We start from the raw sequence: 24,387 nt of genomic DNA on the forward strand, positions 1-24,387 counted from the left end.
ACGGTGTGCTTTTTTGGGTCAGGGAAGTGAGCCAAATGAATTAAGAAGGTCTGTGTGCTTGATTCCAAAAATTGTTTATAGACATATACATGGTCTACTGATCACATGTGTTGAATTCCTCCGAGATCCATGCCTCATTCATTTTTAGAAATGTGAGGTAGTTAACACTGTGGTGAGCTAGGCGAGTACGCTTATCGGTCACAATCCCCCCTGCTGCGCTGAACGTCCTTTCGGACAGGACACTGGATGAGGGGCAAGCCAACAGTTCGATTGCAAATTGGGCAAGCTCTGGCCAGAGGTCAAGCCTGCCCACCCAGTAGTCTAGGGGTTCATCACTCCTCAGAGCGTCCACATCGGCCGTTAACCCAATGTAGTCGGACACCTGACGGTCTAGGCGTTCCCTGATGCTGGATCCGGATGACACCTGTCGATGGGTCGGCTGAAAGAATGACCTCATATCCGAAGTCACCAACACATCTTCAAACCGGCCTCTTCTTGCAGGCGCTGTTGGATTGGTACCCGCAAATCCTTCTCTGGGAGTGGGAATTGCTCCTCTGCCAGCGCACGCAAAAGCAGAATGCAGCATTTCTCGAAGCAAGGCCTGGAAGTGCTGCATTCTGACAGCCCTCTGCGACGGCGGTAACATTTCCGCCATTTTGTGTTTGTACCGGGGGTCTAAGTACGTTGCCACCCAGTACTGGTCCTTGACCCTCATGCTTTTTATACGGGGGTCCCTATTAAAACACTGGAGCATGAAGGCCCCCATTTGCACTAAAGTGGAAGCGGTGTGGTGGCCTGGCTCCTGCTCATCATCCAGGATAATGTCGTCCTCTTCATTCTCCTCTCCCCATCCTCGCACAACAGGGATCCCAGAAAGGTTTAAAGCATGCTCTTCTTGCTCCTGCTCATCCGCCCCGGCACCATCCTCCTCTGACTCCTCATCAGACTCCTGTTGTTGACTTGTCTCAGATAGAGTAGCCCCCCCTGGGAATTCATCCAGCATTGCGACTTCCTCATCTTCCCGCTCCTGCTCCTCCACAGCCTGATCAATGACACGACGCAATGCACGCTCCAGAAAGAAGGCATAAGGTACCATGTCACTGATGGCGCCATGGCTGCGACTGACCAGTTTGGTGATCTCCTCAAATGGCCGCAGAAGTCTGCATGTGTCGCGCATGAGCAGCCACTGGCGCGGTGAAAAAAAACCCAGCTCCCCAGAACCGTTTCTTTCGCAGAGTTCATACAGGTAGACGTTAACTGCACGTTTCTGCTGGAGCAGCCTATCAAGCATATAGAAGGTTGAGTTCCATCGCGTCGGGCAATCGCAAATAAGACGTCTGACCGGCAGATGGTGTCGCCGCTGAATGTCAGCAAGGCGAGCCATGGCCGTGTAAGATCTTCTGAAATGGGCCGAGATTTTCCTTGCCTGCCGCAAGATGTCCTGGACCCCAGGGTATTTGACAAGGAATCGCTGCACGACCAAGTTTAAGACGTGTGCCATGCACGGCACGTGCGTGATTTTGCCCTGTTTCAATGCGCTAAGCAGATTGGCACCGTTGTCACACACCACTTTACCAACTGTCAAATTGAGCGGTGTTAGCCACTCATCTGCCTGTGAACGCAAAGCTGAAAGGAGTGCCGGGCCAGTGTGGCTCTTTGCTTCCAGGCACAACAGACGCAGCACGGCATGGCAACGTCTCACCTGGCATGTGGAATAGGTTCTGGGGAGCTTGGGCGGTGCAGTGGAAGAGACGCTAGCAGCGGAAAAGGAGGAGGCAGCTGAGGAGGAGAGGGAGGAGGATGGAGTAGGAGGAGGAGAAGAAGAGTCAGGCCTGCATGCAATCCGTGGCGGTAAAACCAAATCTACACGGGTGCCACGGGTTACATGCTTGACGGCCGTCAGAAGGTTCACCCAGTGGGCAGTAAAACTGATATACCTTCCCTGCCCGTGTTTGCTAGACCACGTGTCTGTGGTCAGATGTATCTTGGCACCGACACTGTGTGCCAGAGATACATTCACTTGCCGCTGAACATGGCCATATAGCTCTGGGATGCCCTTCTCTGAGAAATACTTCCTTCCTGGGACCTTCCATTGTGGTGTTCCAATGGCCACAAATTTGCGAAAGGCCTCCGAGTCCACCAGTTTATATGGCAGTAGTTGGCGGGCTATGAGTTCTGACAAGCCAGCCGCCAACCGTTGGGCAAGAGGGTTATCCGGCGTCATCATTTTTTTACGCTCAAACATTAGGCCCACGGAAGCCTGCCTTTTTGCAGAAAAATGTGAGCTTGGCGTGATGGAAGGTGGAGTGGAGGACAATTGTGAGGAGAGAGGAGAAGGAGAAGTAGAAGACGAGGCTGGACGGTGAGAGCCTGCAGTGTGGCTTTGTGTGTTCCGTTGCTCCCACTGGGCTCGGTGATGGCTGCTCATGTGCCTTCTTAAGGCGGTCGTCCCTAGGTGAGTATTGGGCTTACCGCGACTAACGCGTTGACTGCAAAGATTGCAGATGGCAACGCTATTGTCAGCAGCGGACACGTTAAAAAAAGCCCACACTGCGGAGCCATGTGCCGGTGTCCTGGGAGCGCCAGATGTGACCGTACATGGTCGATGACTCGCTCCTGATACATTTGCAGTCTGCTTTGTCCCTGCTGTGCAATGTAAGTCATTGCTGCTTCTCCTCCCTATCTGCTGGTCCATATCTCCCTCTGAACTCCCCTCCTCTTCCTCTCTTGTGGGCACCCACGTGACATCACTAGACACGTCATCATCAACGTCACCTTCCCCACCGCTATAAGTAGAGTAGGCAGCAACACCGGGGACCAACCTCCTCCTTGGGCTGATCTGGGTACTGGCGTCAGACTGCTGAGTAGCGCTTGTTGCTACCTCCTCTTCCTGATCCAATACCAAGAGTGGCTGCGCATCAGAAATGTCCTCTTGATATGGATCGGAAAATAATTCCAGTGACTCAAGCGGAAGGTATGTGGTGGTGGTGGTGGTGGTCGTGTTGTTGGTGGTAGTGTCTTTGGGGGTGCACATAGCAGAGAGTGAAGAAGAGGGTGCAGATCGAGAGGATGAGGAGGGTGCAGAAGAGTAAGGCTGAGCGAGCCACTCAACCAAGTCTGGTGCATCCTTTAAAGTAATTGAACGCACCTTCTGCAACTTCCCACTTTGGCTCAAGCCTGTTGCTCCTGCCCTACCCCTACCACCCCTGCGGAAGGGCCTGCCTCTTCCTCTGCATGTCATTTTTTAAATGACCCTGTGACAAAACTCTTAGTCCCTATACCGCTGAAGGACTGCTGCAGTATAGGTGAGCGGTCAGCAGTGGTGCACGTCAACCCTATCTATTGTGGACCTATAGCGGTCCTTACAGAACAGCAGACTGTACCGCACTCAAGCCTATGTACCGTAGCACCCTATACCAAGTTACCAGTCCTTATAAGAACTTTTGTGGACCAAGCAGGTTGTGTATTAGTGTTTAGCAGACTGTACGTCAGTCCCTATACCGCTGAAGGACTGCTGCAGTATAGGGCAGCGGTCAGCAGTGGTGCACGTCAACCCTATCTATTGTGGACCGATAGCGGTCCTTACAGAACAGCAGACTGTACCGCACTCAAGCCTATGTACCGTAGCACCCTATACCAAGTTACCAGTCCTTATAAGAACTTTTGTGGACCAAGCAGGTTGTGTATTAGTGTTTAGCAGACTGTACGTCAGTCCCTATACCGCTGAAGGACTGCTGCAGTATAGGGCAGCGGTCAGCAGTGGTGCACGTCAACCCTATCTATTGTGGACCGATAGCGGTCCTTACAGAACAGCAGACTGTACCGCACTCAAGCCTATGTACCGTAGCACCCTATACCAAGTTACCAGTCCTTATAAGAACTTTTGTGGAACAAGCAGGTTGTGTGTTAGTGATTAGCAGACTGTACGTCAGTCCCTATACCAATGAAGGACTGCTGCAGTATAGGGCAGCGGTCAGCAGTAGTGCACGGCAACCCTATGTATTGTGGACCGATAGCGGTCCTTACAGAACAGCAGACTGTACTGCACTCAGGCCTATGTACCGTAGCACCCTATACCAAGTTACCAGTCCTTATAAAAACTTTTGTGGACCAAGCAGGTTGTGTGTTAGTGTTTAGCAGACTGTGCGTCAGTCCCTATACCGCTGAAGGACTGCTGCAGTATAGGGCAGCGGTCAGCAGTAGTGCACGGCAACCCTATGTATTGTGGACCGATAGCGGTCCTTACAGAACAGCAGACTGTAACGCACTCAGGCCTATGTACCGTAGCACCCTATACCAAGTTACCAGTCCTTATAAGAACTTTTGTGGACCAAGCAGGTTGTGTGTTAGTGATTAGCAGACTGTACGTCAGTCCCTATACCAATGAAGGACTGCTGCAGTATAGGGCAGCGGTCAGCAGTAGTGCACGGCAACCCTATGTATTGTGGACCGATAGCGGTCCTTACAGAACAGCAGACTGTAACGCACTCAGGCCTATGTACCGTAGCACCCTATACCAAGTTACCAGTCCTTATAAAAACTTTTGTGGACCAAGCAGGTTGTGTGTTAGTGTTTAGCAGACTGTGCGTCAGTCCCTATACCGCTGAAGGACTGCTGCAGTATAGGGCAGCGGTCAGCAGTAGTGCACGGCAACCCTATGTATTGTGGACCGATAGCGGTCCTTACAGAACAGCAGACTGTAACGCACTCAGGCCTATGTACCGTAGCACCCTATACCAAGTTACCAGTCCTTATAAGAACTTTTGTGGACCAAGCAGGTTGTGTGTTAGTGATTAGCAGACTGTACGTCAGTCCCTATACCAATGAAGGACTGCTGCAGTATAGGGCAGCGGTCAGCAGTAGTGCACGGCAACCCTATGTATTGTGGACCGATAGCGGTCCTTACAGAACAGCAGACTGTAACGCACTCAGGCCTATGTACCGTAGCACCCTATACCAAGTTACCAGTCCTTATAAGAACTTTTGTGGAACAAGCAGGTTGTGTGTTAGTGATTAGCAGACTGTACGTCAGTCCCTATACCAATGAAGGACTGCTGCAGTATAGGGCAGCGGTCAGCAGTAGTGCACGGCAACCCTATGTATTGTGGACCGATAGCGGTCCTTACAGAACAGCAGACTGTAACGCACTCAGGCCTATGTACCGTAGCACCCTATACCAAGTTACCAGTCCTTATAAGAACTTTTGTGGACCAAGCAGGTTGTGTGTTAGTGATTAGCAGACTGTACGTCAGTCCCTATACCAATGAAGGACTGCTGCAGTATAGGGCAGCGGTCAGCAGTAGTGCACGGCAACCCTATGTATTGTGGACCGATAGCGGTCCTTACAGAACAGCAGACTGTAACGCACTCAGGCCTATGTACCGTAGCACCCTATACCAAGTTACCAGTCCTTATAAGAACTTTTGTGGAACAAGCAGGTTGTGTGTTAGTGATTAGCAGACTGTACGTCAGTCCCTATACCAATGAAGGACTGCTGCAGTATAGGGCAGCGGTCAGCAGTAGTGCACGGCAACCCTATGTATTGTGGACCGATAGCGGTCCTTACAGAACAGCAGACTGTACCGCACCCAAGCCTATGTACCGTAGCACCCTAGACAGACCAAGTTACCAGTCCTGATAAAGAGCTTTGTGGAACAAGTGAGTTGTGAATGATTAGCAGACTGCAGCAGAAGGGCAGCAGTCAAGTATAATATTCTTTCTATATTTGGAAGAAAGAATATTATACGTGTACAAGCCTATTACCGTACCACTGATACCAGTCCTGAAAAGAACCTTTGTGGAACTAATAGTAACAGCAAGTCTTTAAAATTATCCTCACTGCCTGACACACTGCTTCCTGCCTGTCCCTATACAAATTGGCAAAAAAGAGTAGGCTGGAACGATTAGCTGGAACAGCTCTTTTGTGGACCTGATAGTAACAGCTAATGATGATGATGATGATGATGATGAAGAAAGACTAATCTGGCTGAGCTGTCCCTAAAATAGCAGCATACAGCGCTCTGTCCCTTTATCTAAACTGACAAAAGAAACTCAGGCTGCTGACCTAACACCTATACCAGTCCTGAAAAGAACTTTTGTGTACCAAATAGCTAGCGTTTTCTCTGTCCCTACTCCACACAGGATCCTTTCCCTACAGTGACAGAAGAAAGAATGTAAAATGGCCACCGGATCGGGTGTATTTATAGGTTAGGGGGAATGTCCAAGTGTCCATGAGCTGTCATGTCTCAATTGGTTGTCCTGTAACACATGATAAACGTGTCACGAAAGGTTAAAGTTCTTGTATACATTAAACACGTAAGTCCGCCGGGGCGAACGACGGAAAAAGGCGTTCGAACCCGCGGACGGCGAAAGTCGGAAATTCGCCGCGAAACGACCGCCGGGCGAACCGTTCGGCCATCACTAATGGTGAGGAGTAGAGGGGGAGGTCCTGATAGTCAAAAAAGCTGCCCAGGGTGAGAAAGCTGCTTCTGCAGAGGTGCAGTACAGTCATTGAGCGTTTTCACCCTGGGACAAGAAGTGTGTTACCAGCAGGATCATCAAGTGAAAATAAAAGAAAAAAGCATGAAAAATAACAAACGGATGCAACACCACATCTAAGCCCTTGTATACACGGTCGGAGATTCCGACAACCAAATCCGTCGGATTTTGTCCGACGGATTTTGTCTGAAACTGTTGCATACACACGGTTGGACAAAGTTGTCGGAAAATCCGACGTGATGACGTTATTTCGTTACGACGGGACTACGTTCACACTAGTAGCCAATAGCTTTGGTGTAGGAATTTGATCTGAGCATGCGTGGCACTTTGTCTGATCGGAATTCTCTACACATGATCGGAGTATGTCCGATCGGAGCATTTTGTCGGAAAATTTTACCAACAAGTTGGAAAACTTGGTCCGTCGGATACTCAGATGGAAACAGTCCGATGTAGACCACACACAGTCGGAATATCCGACAAAACGCTCCGATCGGACAAATTCAGTCGGAATCTCCAACCGTGTGTACAAGGGCTAAGGACTAGTAAGCGGCAATACACTTAAAATTTTATTTTATTTAGATACACAAGCCTGGCAGAGAAGATTTTTACAAACTAAGAAGGCCACACAGACAAAATCTTGCTGAATCAGGGACAGAATCGGGGACAGGCAAGGAGTGGAGGTGGGGAAACATGTGTAAATATACAAGGTGTGTGAATAGTAGGCACTGCTGTACTAAACATAAGATGTTAGTAGTGAAAAGAATCATAGAGGATGTGGGGCTGTATACAGTATACTTCTGACTCCTGCAATTTTTGCTTTTCCCACGTATGACCTCTTCCTCTGTACTTACACTTGACCCCTGAACTATTCGCACTACATACACCTGACCTCTGCATTTAAATTTTATTCTCCTGACACCTGCACTAAGTATACTGCATGTTTTTTACCCCAAAAATGCTAGGTACATCAAAACAAAAGTTGTACAAAGTCTTATATTTACCTATTAAACACCCATCTGTGTGAAAGCAGTGGTCCCTCTGCAGAAGTCTGATACACCATTGTTTTTGTTCAATCAGTGAGATGGATAGAGGACTCCCACCCACCCTGTATGTACTAGTAAGGACTAGTATGCTGCAATATAATTACAATTTAGTTCTTTAGATACGCAAGCCTGGCAGAGAAGATTTAGACAACCTAAGAAGGCCACACAGACAAGATCTCTCTGAATCGTGGACAGGCTGGAACATGGATAAGGGGTGTGTGGAGGGGGTCCAAACCCCTCCAGAGTCTCTGCAGCATGGGCATCAGGCAAGGCTCCCAGGGCACAGGCCTACTTCTTATATCTAGTGCTACGTGTCCCAACACTGCTACTGACCAGATCTCTCTGATGCCTGTGGCTGCCAGCCATTTTGCTTCTGAGTAGCCACATTTTTCATATAAAGATATGAGGAGGGTGGCCTTAAAAAGGGCACAGCCCATCAAGCTGCTCCTTTTAAGCACCACCAGCCTATGCCGCCCCCCCCCCCCCCCGGCAGTAACAGCTGAAGAGCCAGCCAGCCAGCCATGACACTAGAGGCACTGCATATTTGTGACCCCATAAATACCAGGTGCATCAAAACAAAAGTTGTGAATAGTCTGTGAAAGTTGCCTTTCTTTAGAAAGCACACACAGCCTGAGTAGAAACACTTGTCCCCTAGAAACTTGCTGTAGAGAGGACCCTTGCTCTCTGTATGGAAGCAGTGGTCTCTCTGTCTCTGCAAAAGCCTGATACACCTCCCATAAGGTCAGAGTCAAGCTGCCAATACACATTTGATTTTTTTCGTTCAGTCAGTGAGATAGATAGTGAAACCCCCATTGGCTGAGTGGCTATAGCTGCTTATAGATGAAATATTTTCCAACATGTCTCTTTGACGGAAATCAATAAAACGACCAACTTCTTTTAAGTGGGGACAGCCATACAATGGTAAAAATGCGGCCAGTCCTCGTTGTAATGGTCAAAGTTTGATCAGTGTACAGCCAGCTCTATGGCTGTCTAATGAGCGGGGCAGAGCTATAGGCCTGACTTAGCATCTGGGACCTCTGTAGAGAAAGACCACTTCTACCATGCAAGGGTCCTCTTCTGCAGCTTGCTAACAGTGGAAAGGCTTTTCTACTCAGGATGTGGCTGTTTTCTGAAGAAAATTAATTGTAAGACTGCACACTTTGTTTATTTTTTGTGCACCTGCAGATGATTTAGCTAATTAAAATTTAAATTAAGTTAAATTCAATTTAGGTTCACTTGAGCCTTAATGGACTTGATCGTAAATGGATTGCTGAATGTCCGCCTGTTGTGTCTATCTTTTACACAAAGCAGAGTCTTTACAGCAGGGATATGCAATTAGCAGACCTCCAGCTGTTGCAGAACTACAAGTCCCATGAGGCATAGCAAGGCTTTGACAGCCACAAGCATGACACCCAGAGGCAAAGGCATGATGGGACTTGTAGTTTTTGCAACAGCTGGAGGTCCGCTAATTGCATATCCCCGCTTTACAGGATACAAAAAAAAAACTGCCGAAGAGATGCCTAGAATTCCAGCCTGAAAATTTTTTTTTTCTCTTTTTTTGAAAAATCTATTTTTTTTGGCCAGGGCAACACAGGATCAATAAACAAGTCAGTGTTTGTATTACATTTAGATTTAGTCCAATAAAAAGCACACTACCCTTCTGGGCAGTCTTGAGATCCAATTGAATGCAAATAAACCCATACGGAAGACACATGCCATATTATTTAGAGTGACTTGTTGATGCTGTAAAATCTGCAGCCCATCAACGAAGAAGTGGCAAAGTATCGTTCTGCTCCTTTGCTAAAGCTCTAAGGGTTGTTTGAGAGCAGCGTGGGGTCTCCCATTAAGGCTTTCTGTGTTGGATGTCATTACACTGCAGTGGGTGGGAAGAGGCTGTCAGAACATCCATTCTATCTGGGGGTGTATGAAATTCATTTTTCCTCCTGCATGCTTTTAAACCCGCTTCTCTCTGGGGGCTTAACCATCAATGTTTAAATTAACAATTGTCCCAATGCCTCTGGGGATTGAAAATAGCCACGCTGGAGCTGATAAAGACATCCTATGGAAATGATGACCTCCATAGTACTGAACCTGTTAAAAGCAACAGGATTTGAGCTGCTTTAAAAAGCACAAAGGGGAGGGGGCAGATTTTCCGCACAAGGAAAGGAAAAAAAAAAAGACATAATTAGCTGTTCACAATACCGTGGGTTAAATCAATGCCATACATTCCAGCATGCATACATAGTCCCAGAAGCAGGTAGAGCAATATGTTGGCGCTTAGCAAATCCGCCAACACTCTGGGCAATCAAACTCATAACTTAGCAATAAGCAGTGAGGAAAAGTATTTGTATAATATGTATGAGCAGTCTTTGCATCTGCAGCTAAGATGTGTCCCCAAAGCCTAATACAAAATCATACATTTTGGGAGCCCAAAACCAAAACTATCTTAAAGGGAACCAGTCATCAAAATGCAAGCAGTTGCACATTTACCAGTTGACGTCTCAGAAAAATTCAAGACCAATTGTGACGTTGTGGTTGTACAATAAAGAAAATGAATTCACTTGTACTGTAAGCTTTTTGCATACTATCTTTGATGTCAATATGCAGAAGGGAGAAACAGCTCAAGCAGCCAATCGGTTGTATTACAGTGCAAGGAGCATGTTGATAGGAGGAGAGAGCAGAATGACAGATTTTCTTATTGGTGTTCTGCTTCTCCTTTCACTGGTTAGTAGGGATGAGCTTAGGTGTGTTTATGATCCCAATTGGAACCTGCCTGAGCTATCCTGCCTGCCACCACCAATCATAAGTGACCGAGGCATTCCCTAAACTGCAGCATGTATACAAGGGGACACCCTGGCAGGATAACTTAGATGGGTTCAGACTGGGATCTATTGGTTAGTCATAAGCCCCATACACACTATTAGATTTTCTGCAGATTTTCGTCTTCAGATTTACTAAGACCATGTAGTGCAAGGGCCTGCCTAATTTCATACAAATTGAAACTCTTAAGGTGTGACCTCATATTATATGGTTTTGGTAAATCTGACGAAAAAAATCTGCAGAAAATCTAAAGGTGTGTATGAGGTCATAGGGTAGGAGCAGGAAGAAGACCTGTAAGTGAAAGTGAAAATGCGCTATAGAAAGATCCATCCCATTCTAGGGCTGTACAGTGTGGAAGAGCTGTGAAAACCTCAGGTCTAGATAGACAGAAAATTCCAATTCCAATTCCAAGTAAAACAGCTTTCATATATCTGTTTTATCTGTAAATTAAGCTGTTTGGAATTCAGCTTGATGTCATTTGGGGAATTTTATGTTTAGCAGTCCACAGTCAAAGTTGGGCTGACAGTGGTGGCATTTAATAATCAAAGAGTAGTCATGATCAATAACACATTGACAGTTGTGTCATTATTTAATAGGATAACAACTACCTAACAACCAACAATTTTCTCTAATTGGTCTAAATTCATGAAAGGTAAAATCCCTATAAGGAGCTGTGAGCAATTGAACTTTGTTCATCTTTAGGACTATTTGCCAAACCAATTCTATCAACCCACCAACATGCCATAAAGCTGTACTTTGACACTTGGGGCACCGATAAAAAAGGGTTCAGCAACACAGCCCTAAATTGTTCTTTGAGGATTGACTTTTTTTGTATGATGTATTTTCAACATAGTGATAATAAATACATTAAGCCATTTATCATAGGCTTGGTGAATTCTTCAAAGAGCATAAACAGATTCTATACTTGTGGCGTGCAGCGACCAAGTTATTGTAAAGCAATACAATTTAGTGGGTTATTCAACAGATATTTATCTAAAATGCATTCCCAGGTATAATTAGCATATTATGGCTATAGATAAGCTGAATTCCTTTTGGGATTATGTTGGCTATATCCATAAATACAGTCACATAGTGTTTATGCATATAATATATTTAAGGAAATGCTGTCAGTCTTCAGTCAGATAGCACAGGTTCTTGACTCTCTGCCAGTTGGGAGGTTTAGGATGTCCTTGGTTCTTGTAAAGTGAGCCAATTCCCTGTACGCTGAAAAACCATATGCCACTGACAGTTTTCTAAGAGGAACTTGTCACCGATGGGAACTGATTACTACACCAACACTGTGCATGTGTATTGTATATGCTCTTCTGCATTTCGGCACCAGTCCGACATATCACAGGAAAATGTGCTTTCCGGTTGAGAGTACTATCAAAGACAAGTAAGCAGTTTAAATCACTATAAAATAATGCTGAACAGTACCTGGAAAGGTTATACTGTGCACCAAGCATAGCTATGACTGGTGTATTATTATTATTTATTATTATTATACAGGATTTATATAGCGCCAACAGTTTGCGCAGCACTTTACAAAATGAAAGCAGACATTTCAGTTACATTACAATTTGGTACAAGAGGAATCAGAGGGCCCTGCTTGCTAGAGCTTACAATCTAGGAGGGAGGGTCAATTGATACAAAAGGTAACAGCTGTGAGGGATGAGCTGATGGAGAAAGTAAAACAGTGTATTAGTTAAAAGCAGGATAGATTAGGTGTATTAGTTAAAAGATGGATGATTAGGGGACAGATTGAGGTAGGGAGTTCCAAAGGATGGGAGAAGCTCTGGAGAAATCCTGTAGGCGAGCATGGGAGGAGGTGACAAGGGAGCTAGAGAGCAGGAGGTCTTGGGAGGACTGAAGAGAGCGGCTTGGTTGGTATTTTGAGACCAGTTTAGTGATGTAGCTGGGGGCAAAGTTGTGGACGGCTTTGTAAATTATTGTTGATACTTTGAATTTTATTTGTTGGGTGAGTGGAAGCCAGTGCAGGGATTGGCAGAGAGGGGTGGACGACACTGAACGGTTGGTAAGGTGGATGAGTCTTGCAGCAGCATTCATTATGGACTGAAGGGGGGATAGCATATGTAAAGGTAGTCCAAAGAGGAGTGAGTTGCAGTAGTGTACAACAATAAAACTACAAGGGCTAGAATACTTTCCCAGTAGGAACACAGATTTTGACAGGTAGATTTAAAGCATATTTGCGACCCCCTATCTAAAAACACAGCCATGTTTTTACAATAGAGAAGGACAAGTAATAAAGACACATGCCGTCTACAAGCCACTAAAGCTCCTGGGCACACATATCACTATAGAAGCTCATTGCCATACATGCATTTTATCAAATACCACTGTCACACATGCTTCTTATGAAAGCTTATAGCCACACATGGTGCTAAACAGATGTATCTTATCACACATACCACCTACAGAAGCACCTAGTCAATATGGTCCTGGGCACAAGTGCAGATGTCACTTCTAGAAAATCCTAGCCAACATGCCACCTAGCAAAAGATGTCACCTCAAAAAGCTCCTAGCCAACATTCCATCTAGCACAAGCTTGGATGCTACTTCTAGAAGCCGCTTGTTAGCATGCCACCTAACAACAGCTCCAATGTCTCTTTTAGAATCTCCTAGTCAATATGCCACCTAAAACAAGTCCAGACGCCTCTGCTAGAAGCTCCTAGTGAACATTCCATCTAAAAACAAGTCCAAATGGCACTTTATAGAAGCTCCTAGTCAGCATGCCACTTGAGATAATTCCAAATGCCACTTTCTTGAAGCTCCAAGCGTCAGCATGCCACCTAACAGAAGCCCATATGCCACTACTAGAAGCTTCTAATCGACATGCCACCTCACAGCCCCTGAACAAAACATGCCTATAATAGAATCTTTAAGCCTTACATGCCACCCAGTAGAAGGCTCCTCAGGTACACTTGCCACTTAAAGAAGCCTAGTGCTACCTTTTAATTGCCCAAACTTTTCCAAAATCATCACCAAAGCAGGTATAGAAAACATCCATTTTGCAAAATGTCACTTGTATGATAATACACCATTGCCTTCTTAAAACATGACTGCCTATTATTCTGACCTGTAGGGCTTTCATAAAAAAGATGCAACTTACTTTCCCAGTTCCTCGAACAGTTGGTACTCCTCACTGAAACGTGTGCAGGTGATGGTAGCCATGCCTTGTTCACACTGCGGTAACCCCAGAGATGTTCAGTAGTAGCAGGATAAAGATGTCACAAGCAGCTGGCAGGACAGGTGCAACCTCTTCACGTTGTACAATAGCAGAAGCTCTTTCGAAAAATACAAAAAGATGCAGTCTGTTTTTTTTTTTTCTTATATGCCCCTGTGATTGAATGCCTCTCTAGCCCCCCTTTATTCTCTCGCCCTCTTCTTGGTTTCTTGTCGCTACGCTTTTCTCACTTTGACACGTGCTCCACCTACCCTAAATTGATATAAAAATGTTCTCATATGTAGCTATCTCTCAAGTGTTGCTTTAGCTTTTTTTTTTTTTTTTTTTTTTATTTCCGCCACGGTCACCTTTCAATCTACTAAATACTGAGTCTCTCTCAGTCTGTATTGCTTCTCCTGCTCTTCCTCCGCTATGTTGTTTGCAGGCTGCCTGGCACTATACCTAGACCTATGTATGTATTTTCTTTTCCCTGTGGCTTATGCTTGTTCTGCCTGGTCCCTGCTGCTATCGTGAAGGTGAGGAAGGCAGGGACTCTGACTGACAAGCCTGCAGATAAGCATGAAGCCGATCTGTTCTCCCAACCTTATCAGCCGTCGTCAGCATCCACGTATCCATAGCAACCACCCTCTGAAACGCCCTAACTCTGTTGCCAGGGCAACTACTTCCCAAACATCATTCCCCCCCCCCCTCTTTACACTGCTCCCGAGTTTTTATTTATTTTTTTAAATCCTGAATGCTAAAGGGTGTTAAGTGAGTGTAGAGCTCAATCACAGGCACAGAACACACAAAGGACAGTGGTGTTGCAACGGCGTCTTAGATCTATCCAAATTATATGCATGGACAGTGACCCTGTTCTGTACTAGCTGATGGATCGCTATGGTAACAACAGCTTCCTCGTCGGTCCCCAGGAAGACAGGATGTTGTTACCATGGCAACCATGATTGATACTTTACAATAGACAGGTATCAAATTGTTTCCAAGCAACATTTTTTTCCTGCTAAGTTAATTGTTCAAGAGAACAGAATTTTCTGCTCCATGGTGTTTAAGAAACAGCAATCACTGTTGCTGCCATATAATGCCATCACATTTTCTTAGCTTCTTACTTTAGGCAGTAAATTAACTCTTTCTGGTATCTGTATGTATATGTTGCGTGCCATGGGGCAGCAGGAAATGCATGTATTCTGGCACCTTGTGCATGGGAGTAGCTTAAAGTGGAAGTAAACCCATCGATTTAATAGTTTCAAAAAACAGTTGCATTCCTGGCATGCCGGAAATGCTAACTGTCACATTGGTTGTGCTCTCAACCAAACTGTCAAACCATCCAATGGCTGGTGTCATAACTGATCACGTGCAGTTTCATGACAGTTGAAGATTAAACAAAGGCCAAGATGGCAGCTTCCTTGGCTGAAAGCGATAGGAGGGTTTACTTCCACTTTAAATTATTTTAAATGACAGGTGTACTTTAAATTAAAAGCCTGCAGAGAAGGCAGCGATGGCTGATAAGCTGCAGGGACTTCTATGATTTCTCTTATCCACCCCCAACGTATGCTATTATGTTCAGTAGTGCCAAACAATGTAAAAATAGATAAAAGTTAAAAACAAAATGTACAATATGGCAAACTGTCCCTGATTTTAAGGGATTGCCCCTAGGGTTGCCACATCATCCCTTTAATCCAGGACACACATTAATTACACAGGTTCTGTGGCTGATTAAGGTGGTAATTAAACTCACTTGGTGCCTCATCTGCATTAAATCAGCCTCATGCCCTGTACACACGGTCGGACTTGTGACTTGCAATCGGATCATGTTGTCGGAAAATCCGACCATGTGTGGGCTCCATCTGACTTTTTCCGTTGGATTTTCCGATGCACAAAGTTTGAGAACAGGATCTAGAATTTTCCGACAACAAAATCCGATCGCATAAATTTTGATCGTGTGTAGACAATTCCAACAGACAAAGTGCCATGCATGCTCAGAATAAACTAAGAGACGAAAGCTATTGACTACTGGCCCGTTTATAGTCCCGACATATGTGTTTGACATCACCTCGTTCAGAACGATTGGATTTTCGGACAACTTTGTGCGACCGTGTATATGCAACACAAGTTTGGGTCAAAATCCATTGGAAAAAATCAGACGGATTTTGTGGTCGGAATGTCCGATCGTGTGTACAAGGCATTAGAACCTGTGTAATTCTGATTTGATTCAATGTCCCACTGTCCCTCTTTCCACCTCATCTGTCCCTCCATTTTGGTCTGATCTATATAGTTGTATATAAAATGCACTTTTTATCTTTCGAAAAGTGTTTCATGGTGCTAAACATTTCATCCAATTTCTAAATTGCTGCATTTTCAAATTTCAAAAGCCAATATAAGAAATAGTAGTGGTAAAAAAAGCACTTGGGGTTTTAGGTAAAAAAAATGTTTGTACATTTCTCCTTTAAGAGGGTGTATCAGGGGGTGTGTCTACATACTTTTACTAAAAGGTGGCCCTCGTTCCCATCTCAAACAAAGTTGGGAGGTATGAATGTGGTGTGTATATCATGAGACTGTGGAAAGACTAGTGATACTGATATACTGTCCTGTAAAGCACCACAACCAATTCAAGATGATCGTTTGCTGATATAGAAAGCTGAATCCTTTTTTCCTGTAAGTTAGAGTATCTGAACTCAAGAACAAAAATGTAGAGTATTGCAACTTACCAGTCCTTAGATGCAGTGGCTGCATTCGTTTTATTATTTTCAGCTCTTCATACTTACTCAAGACTTGTACAGGGGTAAGTGAAGAAACTGGGAGAAGGGCCATTGGTTACCAAATCGAATCCTTTGATAGTCAGACAACCCTGCCTCTGCCAACTCTAATCGAGTGCAATCAGTTCCCACTGGACAGAGAGGAGATCCCTACACCAGAGGTGGCACTTCATCACAGACATCTGAAGGGCATAGCACATCTCATCCCTGATCTGGATCCCCAGGCTGAGATAGCGCTTCTCCTTGGGAGAGACATCATCAGAGTCCACAATGTGAAAAAACAAATCAAAGGTCCCCACAACTCCCCCTATGCCCAGAAGCTAGATCTAGGATGGGTCATCATAGGCAATGTATACCTAGGGAGTGTTCACAAACCAACCAGCATGAACTCTCTCTTTACAGAGACACTTGAAGGCGGGCGTCCATCCCTATTTCAACCATGCACCAACAGATTCCTCGTAAGAGAGAAGCCTGCCAGTGTAATTCATTCCAACCCTCACGCCGCTAATCTTTGTGATGAAGACAGAGATCATTTAGGGTGCTCAGTCTTCCAAAGGACTAAAGAAGATCACAAAATTGGCCCATCTATTGAAGATCATATCTTCTTGGAGATAATGAGACAGGGATTCTACAAAACCAATGAAAACAGCTGGGTGGCACCCCTGCCTTTCAAAGCACAGAGACCCCGTCTCGCTAACAACAGAGAACAAGCTCTGAAACGCTTTTCTTCCCTCAGATTCAATTTTTTTAAAAAAACTGAAATGAAAGGGCATTTCTTCTCGTTCATGAGTAAAGCCGCGTACACACGGGGCGGACTGTCTGGCCAACTTAGTCCGTCAGACAATCCGAAGGACAGTCCGTCATACTTTCGAATGAACGGACTTGACCACACACACCCCTTTTTGAGCGGACTAATACGGCGTACTAAGTCCGCCATACTATCCGCCCTACTTTTGAAATGAACGGACTCGCCCACACACGCGGAGGAAAGTCCGCTCATTTCGAGCGCGTCTCCAGGTAGGCGGGGCCCACGAAGGAGACGTCGCTGGCCCCGCCGCCTGGTATGGACTTAAAGGGGAACCCCGACGCCGAAAAAAATCAGCGTGGGGTTCCCCCCAAGTCCACAACAGACCCTTGTCCGAGCACGCTACCCGGCCGGCCAGGAAAGGGGGGCGAGCGAGCGCCCCCCCCCCTCCTGAGCCGTACCAGGCCGTGTGCCCTCAACATGGGGGGGTGCCTTGGGGAAGGGGGGGCCGCGCGGCCCCCCCACCCCAAAGCACCTTGTCCCCATGTTGATGAGGACAAGGGCCTCTTCCCGACAACCCTGGCCGTTGGTTGTCGGGGTCTGCGGGCGGGGGGCTTATCGGAATCCGGGAGCCCCCTTTAATAAGGGGGCCCCCGGATACCGGCCCCCCACCCTATGTGAATGAGTATGGGGTACAATGTACCCCTACCCATTCACCTGTAAAATGAAAGTACAAAAAAAAACACAACACACGAGATAAAATACTTTATTGCACAGCTCCGGGGGTCTTCCGTCTTCGGGGGTCTTCTCGCCGGACTCCTCCGCTATCTTCTTGTAGCTCTTTTGCTAGCGGAGGAGTCCGGCTTTCTTCCTCGCCGCCGGCCTCTTCTCCCGACTTCGGGGGTTTTGTCCCCCTCTTCAGTTCTTCTGCCGGGCCACCGCGCCTTCTTATAGCTCTTTTACAGGCGGTGGCCCGGTCTTCTGTCGCCGCCGTCGCCGCCGCCTTCCGTTCTTCTTCTTCTTCTTCTCCAGGAGATGTTGCCTCGACGATCTCTCCGGCCGGAATGCCAGGGACGCACTGCGCGGCCACTTATATAGGGACAATGGGGCGGTGTCACATGGCTTTATGTCACATGGGTTGGTGTCACATGGTGACCCCGCCCCCTTACGATGTCATAGTCCCCATGTGACATCAACCCATGTGATCAACCCATGTGACATAAAGCCATGTGACCGCCCCTTGTCCCTATATAAGTGGCCGCGCAGTGCGTCCCTGGCATTCCGGCCGGAGAGATCGTTGAGGCAACATCTCCTGGAGAAGAAGAAGAAGAAGAAGAAGAAGAAGAAGAATGGAAGGCGGCGGCGACGGCGGCGACAGAAGACCGGGCCACCGCCTGTAAAAGAGCTATAAGAAGGCGCGGTGGCCCGGCAGAAGAACCGAAGAGGGGGACAAGACCCCCGAAGTCGGGAGAAGAGGCCGGCGGCGAGGAAGAAATCCGGACTCCTCCGCTAGCAAAAGAGCTACAAGAAGATAGCGGAGGAGTCCGGCGAGAAGACCCCCGAAGACGGAAGACCCCCGGAGCTGTGCAATAAAGTATTTTATCTCGTGTGTTGTGTTTTTTTTTGTACTTTTATTTTACAGGTGAATGGGTAGGGGTACATTGTACCCCATACTCATTCACATAGGGTGGGGGGCGGTATCCGGGGGCCCACTTATTAAAGGGGGCTCCCGGATTCCGATAAGCCCCCCGCCCGCAGACCCCGACAACCAACGGCCAGGGTTGTCGGGAAGAGGCCCTTGTCCTCATCAACATGGGGACAAGGTGCTTTGGGGTGGGGGGGCCGCGTGGCCCCCCCTTCCCCAGGGCACCCCCCCATGTTGAGGGCACGTGGCCTGGTACGGCTCAGGAGGGGGGGCGTTCGCTCGCCCCCCTTTCCTGGCCGGCCGGGTAGCGTGCTCGGACAAGGGTCTGTTGTGGACTTGGGGGGAACCCCCACGCCGATTTTTTTCGGCGTTGGGGTTCCCCTTTAAGTCCATACCAGGCGGCGGGGCCAGCGACATCTCCTTCGCGGGCCCCGCCTACCTGGATACCCGCTCGAAATGAGCGGACTTTTCTCCGGGCGGGAAAAGTCCGCTCATTTCAAAAGTACGGCGGACTGGCACACACACGGGCGGATTGTCCGTCGAAATGCGAGTCCGACGGACAGTATTACGGAAATTCCGAAATACTTAGTCCGCCAGACTGCACGCTGAAAAAGTCCGCTGAAGCCCACACACGAGCGGACTGTCCGCTGAAATGTGTTTCGGCGGACTAAGTAGGCCAGACAGTCCGCCCGTGTGTACGCGGCTTCAGCCCTTGCACACACGGTTGGAGAATCCGTCGGAATGTGTCCTATCGGACCGTGTCGTCGGATAATCTGACTGTGTGTGGTAGGCATCAGACTGATTCCGTCGGAATATCCGTCGGACCCAATTTTCCAACATGTTGGAAATATTTCCCGACCAACTGGGCCGATCGGACATACTCCGATCATGTGTAGAGAATTTTGTTCGGACCAAGTGCCACGCATGCTCAGATCAAATTCCTACATCAAAGCTATTGGCTACTAGCCTGAATGTAGTCCCATCGTAACGAAATTACATCATCACGTTCTGAAAGATCGGATTTTTCACAAACTTTGTCCGACCGCGTGTATGCAACAGTTTCGGACAAGATCCGACGGACAAAATCCGACGGGCAAAATCCGACGGATTTGGTTGTGGAAATCTCCGACCGTGTGTACAGGGGCTAAGATGTTTGAGGATTACCATGCTGAAATAGCCCCACCTCTAAAAGGCAATGAAGAGTGCTGGTACCTACCAATCTTCGGCGTCTACCACCCCAAGAAGCCTGGTAAAATCCAGGTAGTGTTTTACTCTAGCTCACGGCATCAAGGGGTCTCATTAAATGATGTCCTCCTAAAGGGACCAGATCTCAACAACACACTTCTTAGTGTTCTCATCAGATTCCACAAAGAAGCAGTTGCCATAGTTGTAAAACATCCAACAAATGTTTCACAGCTTCCAAGTCAAGGAAGAACACAATGTCAGGGCTGGCTTAGCCCTTCCTTCTCTGGGCTGGCCGCTCAGCTGTCGGCTAATTGCCAGCTCTCTTCTCTCTGCACAGTTACCAGCTGTTCCCGATGATGCTCGTCTGACCTGCCTACTTAAAGCCTTCCAGCTCACTTCACCTCTGCCTTCGCCTTGGTCACATCACTGAAACCATCTCCTGCGGTTTGTTTAAAGACTGGCTTGCTGACATCCCTTCTAGCTCCTTATCCTACTTGCGGTTGCTCTACTTGGATCCCTGACTTCTGGCCTGGCTGACTAACCGATCTGGTAACTGCACTCTGGCTATGCTTGAATATGCTTTTTCTATTTACCTCTTTATTTTTGTTAATAAACAAGTGTGATTTAATTGTACTTCTTTCTCTGCCTGATTCATGGTTTCTGACACACAGGAACTTCTTGAGATTCCTATGGTTCAAAGACAATGACTGTTGTAATCGAACATAATTAATGATATATATATATATATATATATATATATATATATATATAAAGTTCTACACATCTGTTTGTGCAACCGAACTCAGCCATATTGATACTTGCAGTGCCACAGGTTTAAAAGGTATAGAGGAATGTGACACCAACAGAATCAAAGGAGTTATCTTTAGCCCACCTGGTGTGCACGAAGCTTCAAAGACATTTAGGACAATGACGGCACCGGTCTGTCTGTAAGGACAATAGGAATATAATGAGCGGGAGGGGCGTCCGAGATCGAACCACAAGATGAGAACCCAGTCGGAGCAGTTGCAATTCATGGGCAGACACTGCCCCCCAGAGGCCAATTATGGCAGGACTGTCAGAGGTGGTTAGCCTGGGGGAGGAGACGCCCCAGAGATGCTGATTGGTCCAAAGGCAAAGTAGGGTGGGCAATGGGGTGTGGTATGGCTGAGGTGTGTTTATCAAAAAGGGTTGAATCAATGAGTTCTGCCTCTCATTCCATCAGGAGGTCCAGTCACGAGTGGTCGGATAAGTATTGCTTGTATTGTATTCTGATTGTATGCTATGTACCCTTGTAACTTCTATTGATACCTTATGCAAGCTTTCTTATTTCCTTGGGAAATAAATGAGATTTGATTGATCCTAGACCGTGTATTTGGTTTCATAGCTAATTGTTATAGTATTGTGATATTAACGATAGCATGTGCTTGGAGTATAGATAGACTAACTAAACTATAGGGACTAGACAAAGTAATACATAACTGATAATAATAATAGATTGCATTTATCAGTTACTTCAATGACCCTACTAAAAACATTACAGAATACCACATGAAAGTGCACGTTTTTGGTAACAGTCCATCTCCTGCTGTTGCCATCTATGGACTTAAGCTATCTGCCCAAGAAGGTGAGAAAGACGTTACACAGTTTATTGAAAGAGACTTTTATGTAGATGATTAGACTTTTTTCAACCGAAGCTGCAGTAAGTCTACTCAAGAGGACTCAAAGCACACTTGCCTCTTCAAATCTCAGACTGCATAAGATAGCATCAAACAGCAAGGTCGTCATGGAGGCCTTCCCTTTCCAAGATTATGCCAGTGACTTCAAAGATCTGGACTCCCTTCCTATGCAACGCAGCCTAGGACTCAACTGGGATCTCAAGTCTGATACCCTTACCTTTCAGGTTGACCAAGAGCCAAAACCCTTCACACGGCGAGGTGTCTTATCCACCATCAACAGCCTGTATGATCCACTTGGGTTTGCAGCACCGGTTACCACGCAAGGTAAGATTCTGCTTAGAGAGCTTACCGCAGACACATGTGATTAGGATTTTCCACTACCACCTGAGAAAGAGACATGACATGTGAAGAACCTAACCCACCGTCACTTCAGCCACCCATTAAACATAATATTTAACCCCTCCAAATCCCCCCACAAATGACATGACGAGATTTTGGAGTAAATGGCCTTGACGGCCTTTTATTAACAATTAAATAAATAACATTTTAAATAACTCTTAACCAACTTTTATATACTTTTAGGGTCTTTTAAGGGAAACACCCACCACTGGTCACTGCGCCAAACTTCCTTTAACTTTAGGCCTCCGGTCGCAAGCCCCCGGACCTGGAGACGGTACTCAACTTTCACAGTGACCTACCTTTTACCCCTTCCTGGTTAACCCCTCGTTAACTGGAAGGTACCTGATAACCCCCATACCACAGATGGGTACCAACCATGTTAACCCCATCCCACAGATGGGTACCAACCATGTTAACCCCCATCCCACAGATGGGTAGCAATCATGTTAACCCCCATCCCACAGATGGGTACCAACCATGTTAACCCCCATCCCACAGATGGGTACCAACCATGTTAACCCCCATCCCACAGATGGGTACCAACCATGTTAACCCCCATCCCACAGATGGGTACCAACCATGTTAACCCCATACCACAGATGGGTACCAACCATGTTATATATGCATATAACATCCATATTCTCCTCCTCCAAAGCCCCAACCACTGCACAAGCTGTCCTTACTGCCCCTATTATAATTAACCATACTCGGGAGGGTGGGTGGGAATCTTCTCCTCTGCCGCTCACTAATGACGTCACTCCCCTTCCTTCCTCATAGCTTCCTAACTCGAGTGCCTCCCCTGCTTCGGCCACTCCCCCTTTCTTAAAGGGGACAACTTTCTCTCCGAAAAGCATGACTGTGCTGTCCACATCTGTCATGCCATCCCTACGCCAATCCTTTCCTCTCCTTCTGCTCTGGGACTCTCTTTATGGGTAACATGGAGAGATTCTTTAAAGAATTTATCCAACCTACACGTACATAGACCATATGCCCACTTTCCTCCCACAAGGGCACAGTCTAGAAAGTTATGTGTATTCTGCGATGCTTCAGTTAAAGCAATAGGAGCAGTAACCTACCTCAAGTCAGTAAACATCGAGGGCCAAGTTCACATTGGGTTCGTTATGGGCAAGCACCATATCCTGAAACCACCATTCCAAGATTGGAACTGTGTGCTGCTGTACTGGCTGTAGAACTAGCAGAACTTATTACATCCGAGATGGATCTAGAACTTGAGGACACAGAGTTTTACACAGGCAGCAAGGTAGTGTTGTGCTACATTTACAACGAAAGCAGGAGATTCTATGTCTATGTACACAACAGAGTCCTAAGAATCAGGAAGTCCACACAGCCCACCCAGTGGCATTATGTCTCAACTGATCATAACCCAGCAGATCATGCTACAAGGTCTGTGCCAGCATTCCGTCTCAAAGACACTACGTGGCTCACAGGACCACCCTTCCTGTACAAGCCAGTGCCTACCAGTCCAGTAAGGGAGATGTATGCACTGTTAGAACCTGAATCTGACTCAGATATCCGTCCTCAGGTTTCCACACTACATACAACATTTTCTAACCAAGTGTTGGAATCTACAGCTTGCTTGGTTCACATAGCCAGATCCTTTAGAGGTACCCCTACAAGACCAAGTTGTTGCAAAAGTTGGCATTACTGCCACAAGCCATATACAGTAGATGAGCTCACAGAAGCAAAAAATGTAATCATCCGCTGTGTCCAACAAGAGACTTATGCAGTAACACTAGAATGTCTTCAAAATCGCAAGAACATTTCAAAGAACTGCCCTCTGAAGAAACTCAACCCCTTTATAGACAATCAAGGACTGTTAAGAGTTGGAGGACATATTTCAAATGCAGGACTTGATAGTAGTGAAAGCAATCCTGTCATAATACCAAATAACCATGTTGCGTGTTTACTCGTGGAATTCTACCACACTCAGACAAAACACCAAGGACGTTTGTTCACCGAAGGAGCCTTGCATGCAGCTGGACTCTGGATAGTGGGAGCCAAGATACTTGTGAGTAAAACCATTTTCAAATGTATTACCTGTCGTAAGCTTCGTGGTATGTTTCAAACCCAGACAATGGCCAACCTTCCTGCTGACCAACTCAGTACAGAACCCCCTTTCACAAACGTCAGTCTTGATGTGTTTGGGCATTGGGCTGTCATCACACGACAAACCAGAGGAGGCAGTGCCAACAGCAAATGACGGGCTGTCATGTTTACAGAGCCGTTCACATAGAAGTAATTGAGTCCTTAGACGCATCCATCTTCATCAATGCTCTGAGACGTTTCATCTCTATTAGAGGCCCTGTCAAGCACATACGCACTGATAGAGGAACCAACTCTGTTGGAGCTTGCAAAGAATTTAATATCACTTCAAACCTTGACACAGTACATGTAGAGAGA

General features: G+C 46.6%; 1 protein-coding gene across 4 annotated transcripts in view; it reads right to left on the bottom strand.

The window, feature by feature from the left end:
• The window catches only part of CAMK2A (calcium/calmodulin dependent protein kinase II alpha), a 411,160-nt gene extending 396,992 nt beyond the window's left edge, over positions 1–14,168 (bottom strand). For 2 of the 4 annotated variants that reach the window (XM_077468290.1, XM_077468289.1), the window contains exon 1: positions 13,492–14,162. In XM_077468290.1, coding sequence (XP_077324416.1) covers positions 13,492–13,553 — 62 coding nt within the window. In that variant the 5' untranslated portion in view covers positions 13,554–14,162. Of the gene's footprint in view, positions 1–13,491 lie in introns of all 4 variants that reach the window. The other 2 variants (XM_077468291.1, XM_077468293.1) reach the window with 2 other exon arrangements.
• Positions 14,169–24,387: the final 10,219 nt, after the last annotated feature.

The sequence above is a fragment of the Lithobates pipiens genome, unplaced genomic scaffold (genome assembly GCF_037356315.1).
Source record: "Lithobates pipiens isolate NorthernLeopardFrog02 unplaced genomic scaffold, aLitPip1_a1.2 Scaffold_8, whole genome shotgun sequence".
NCBI lineage: Eukaryota > Metazoa > Chordata > Amphibia > Anura > Ranidae > Lithobates > Lithobates pipiens.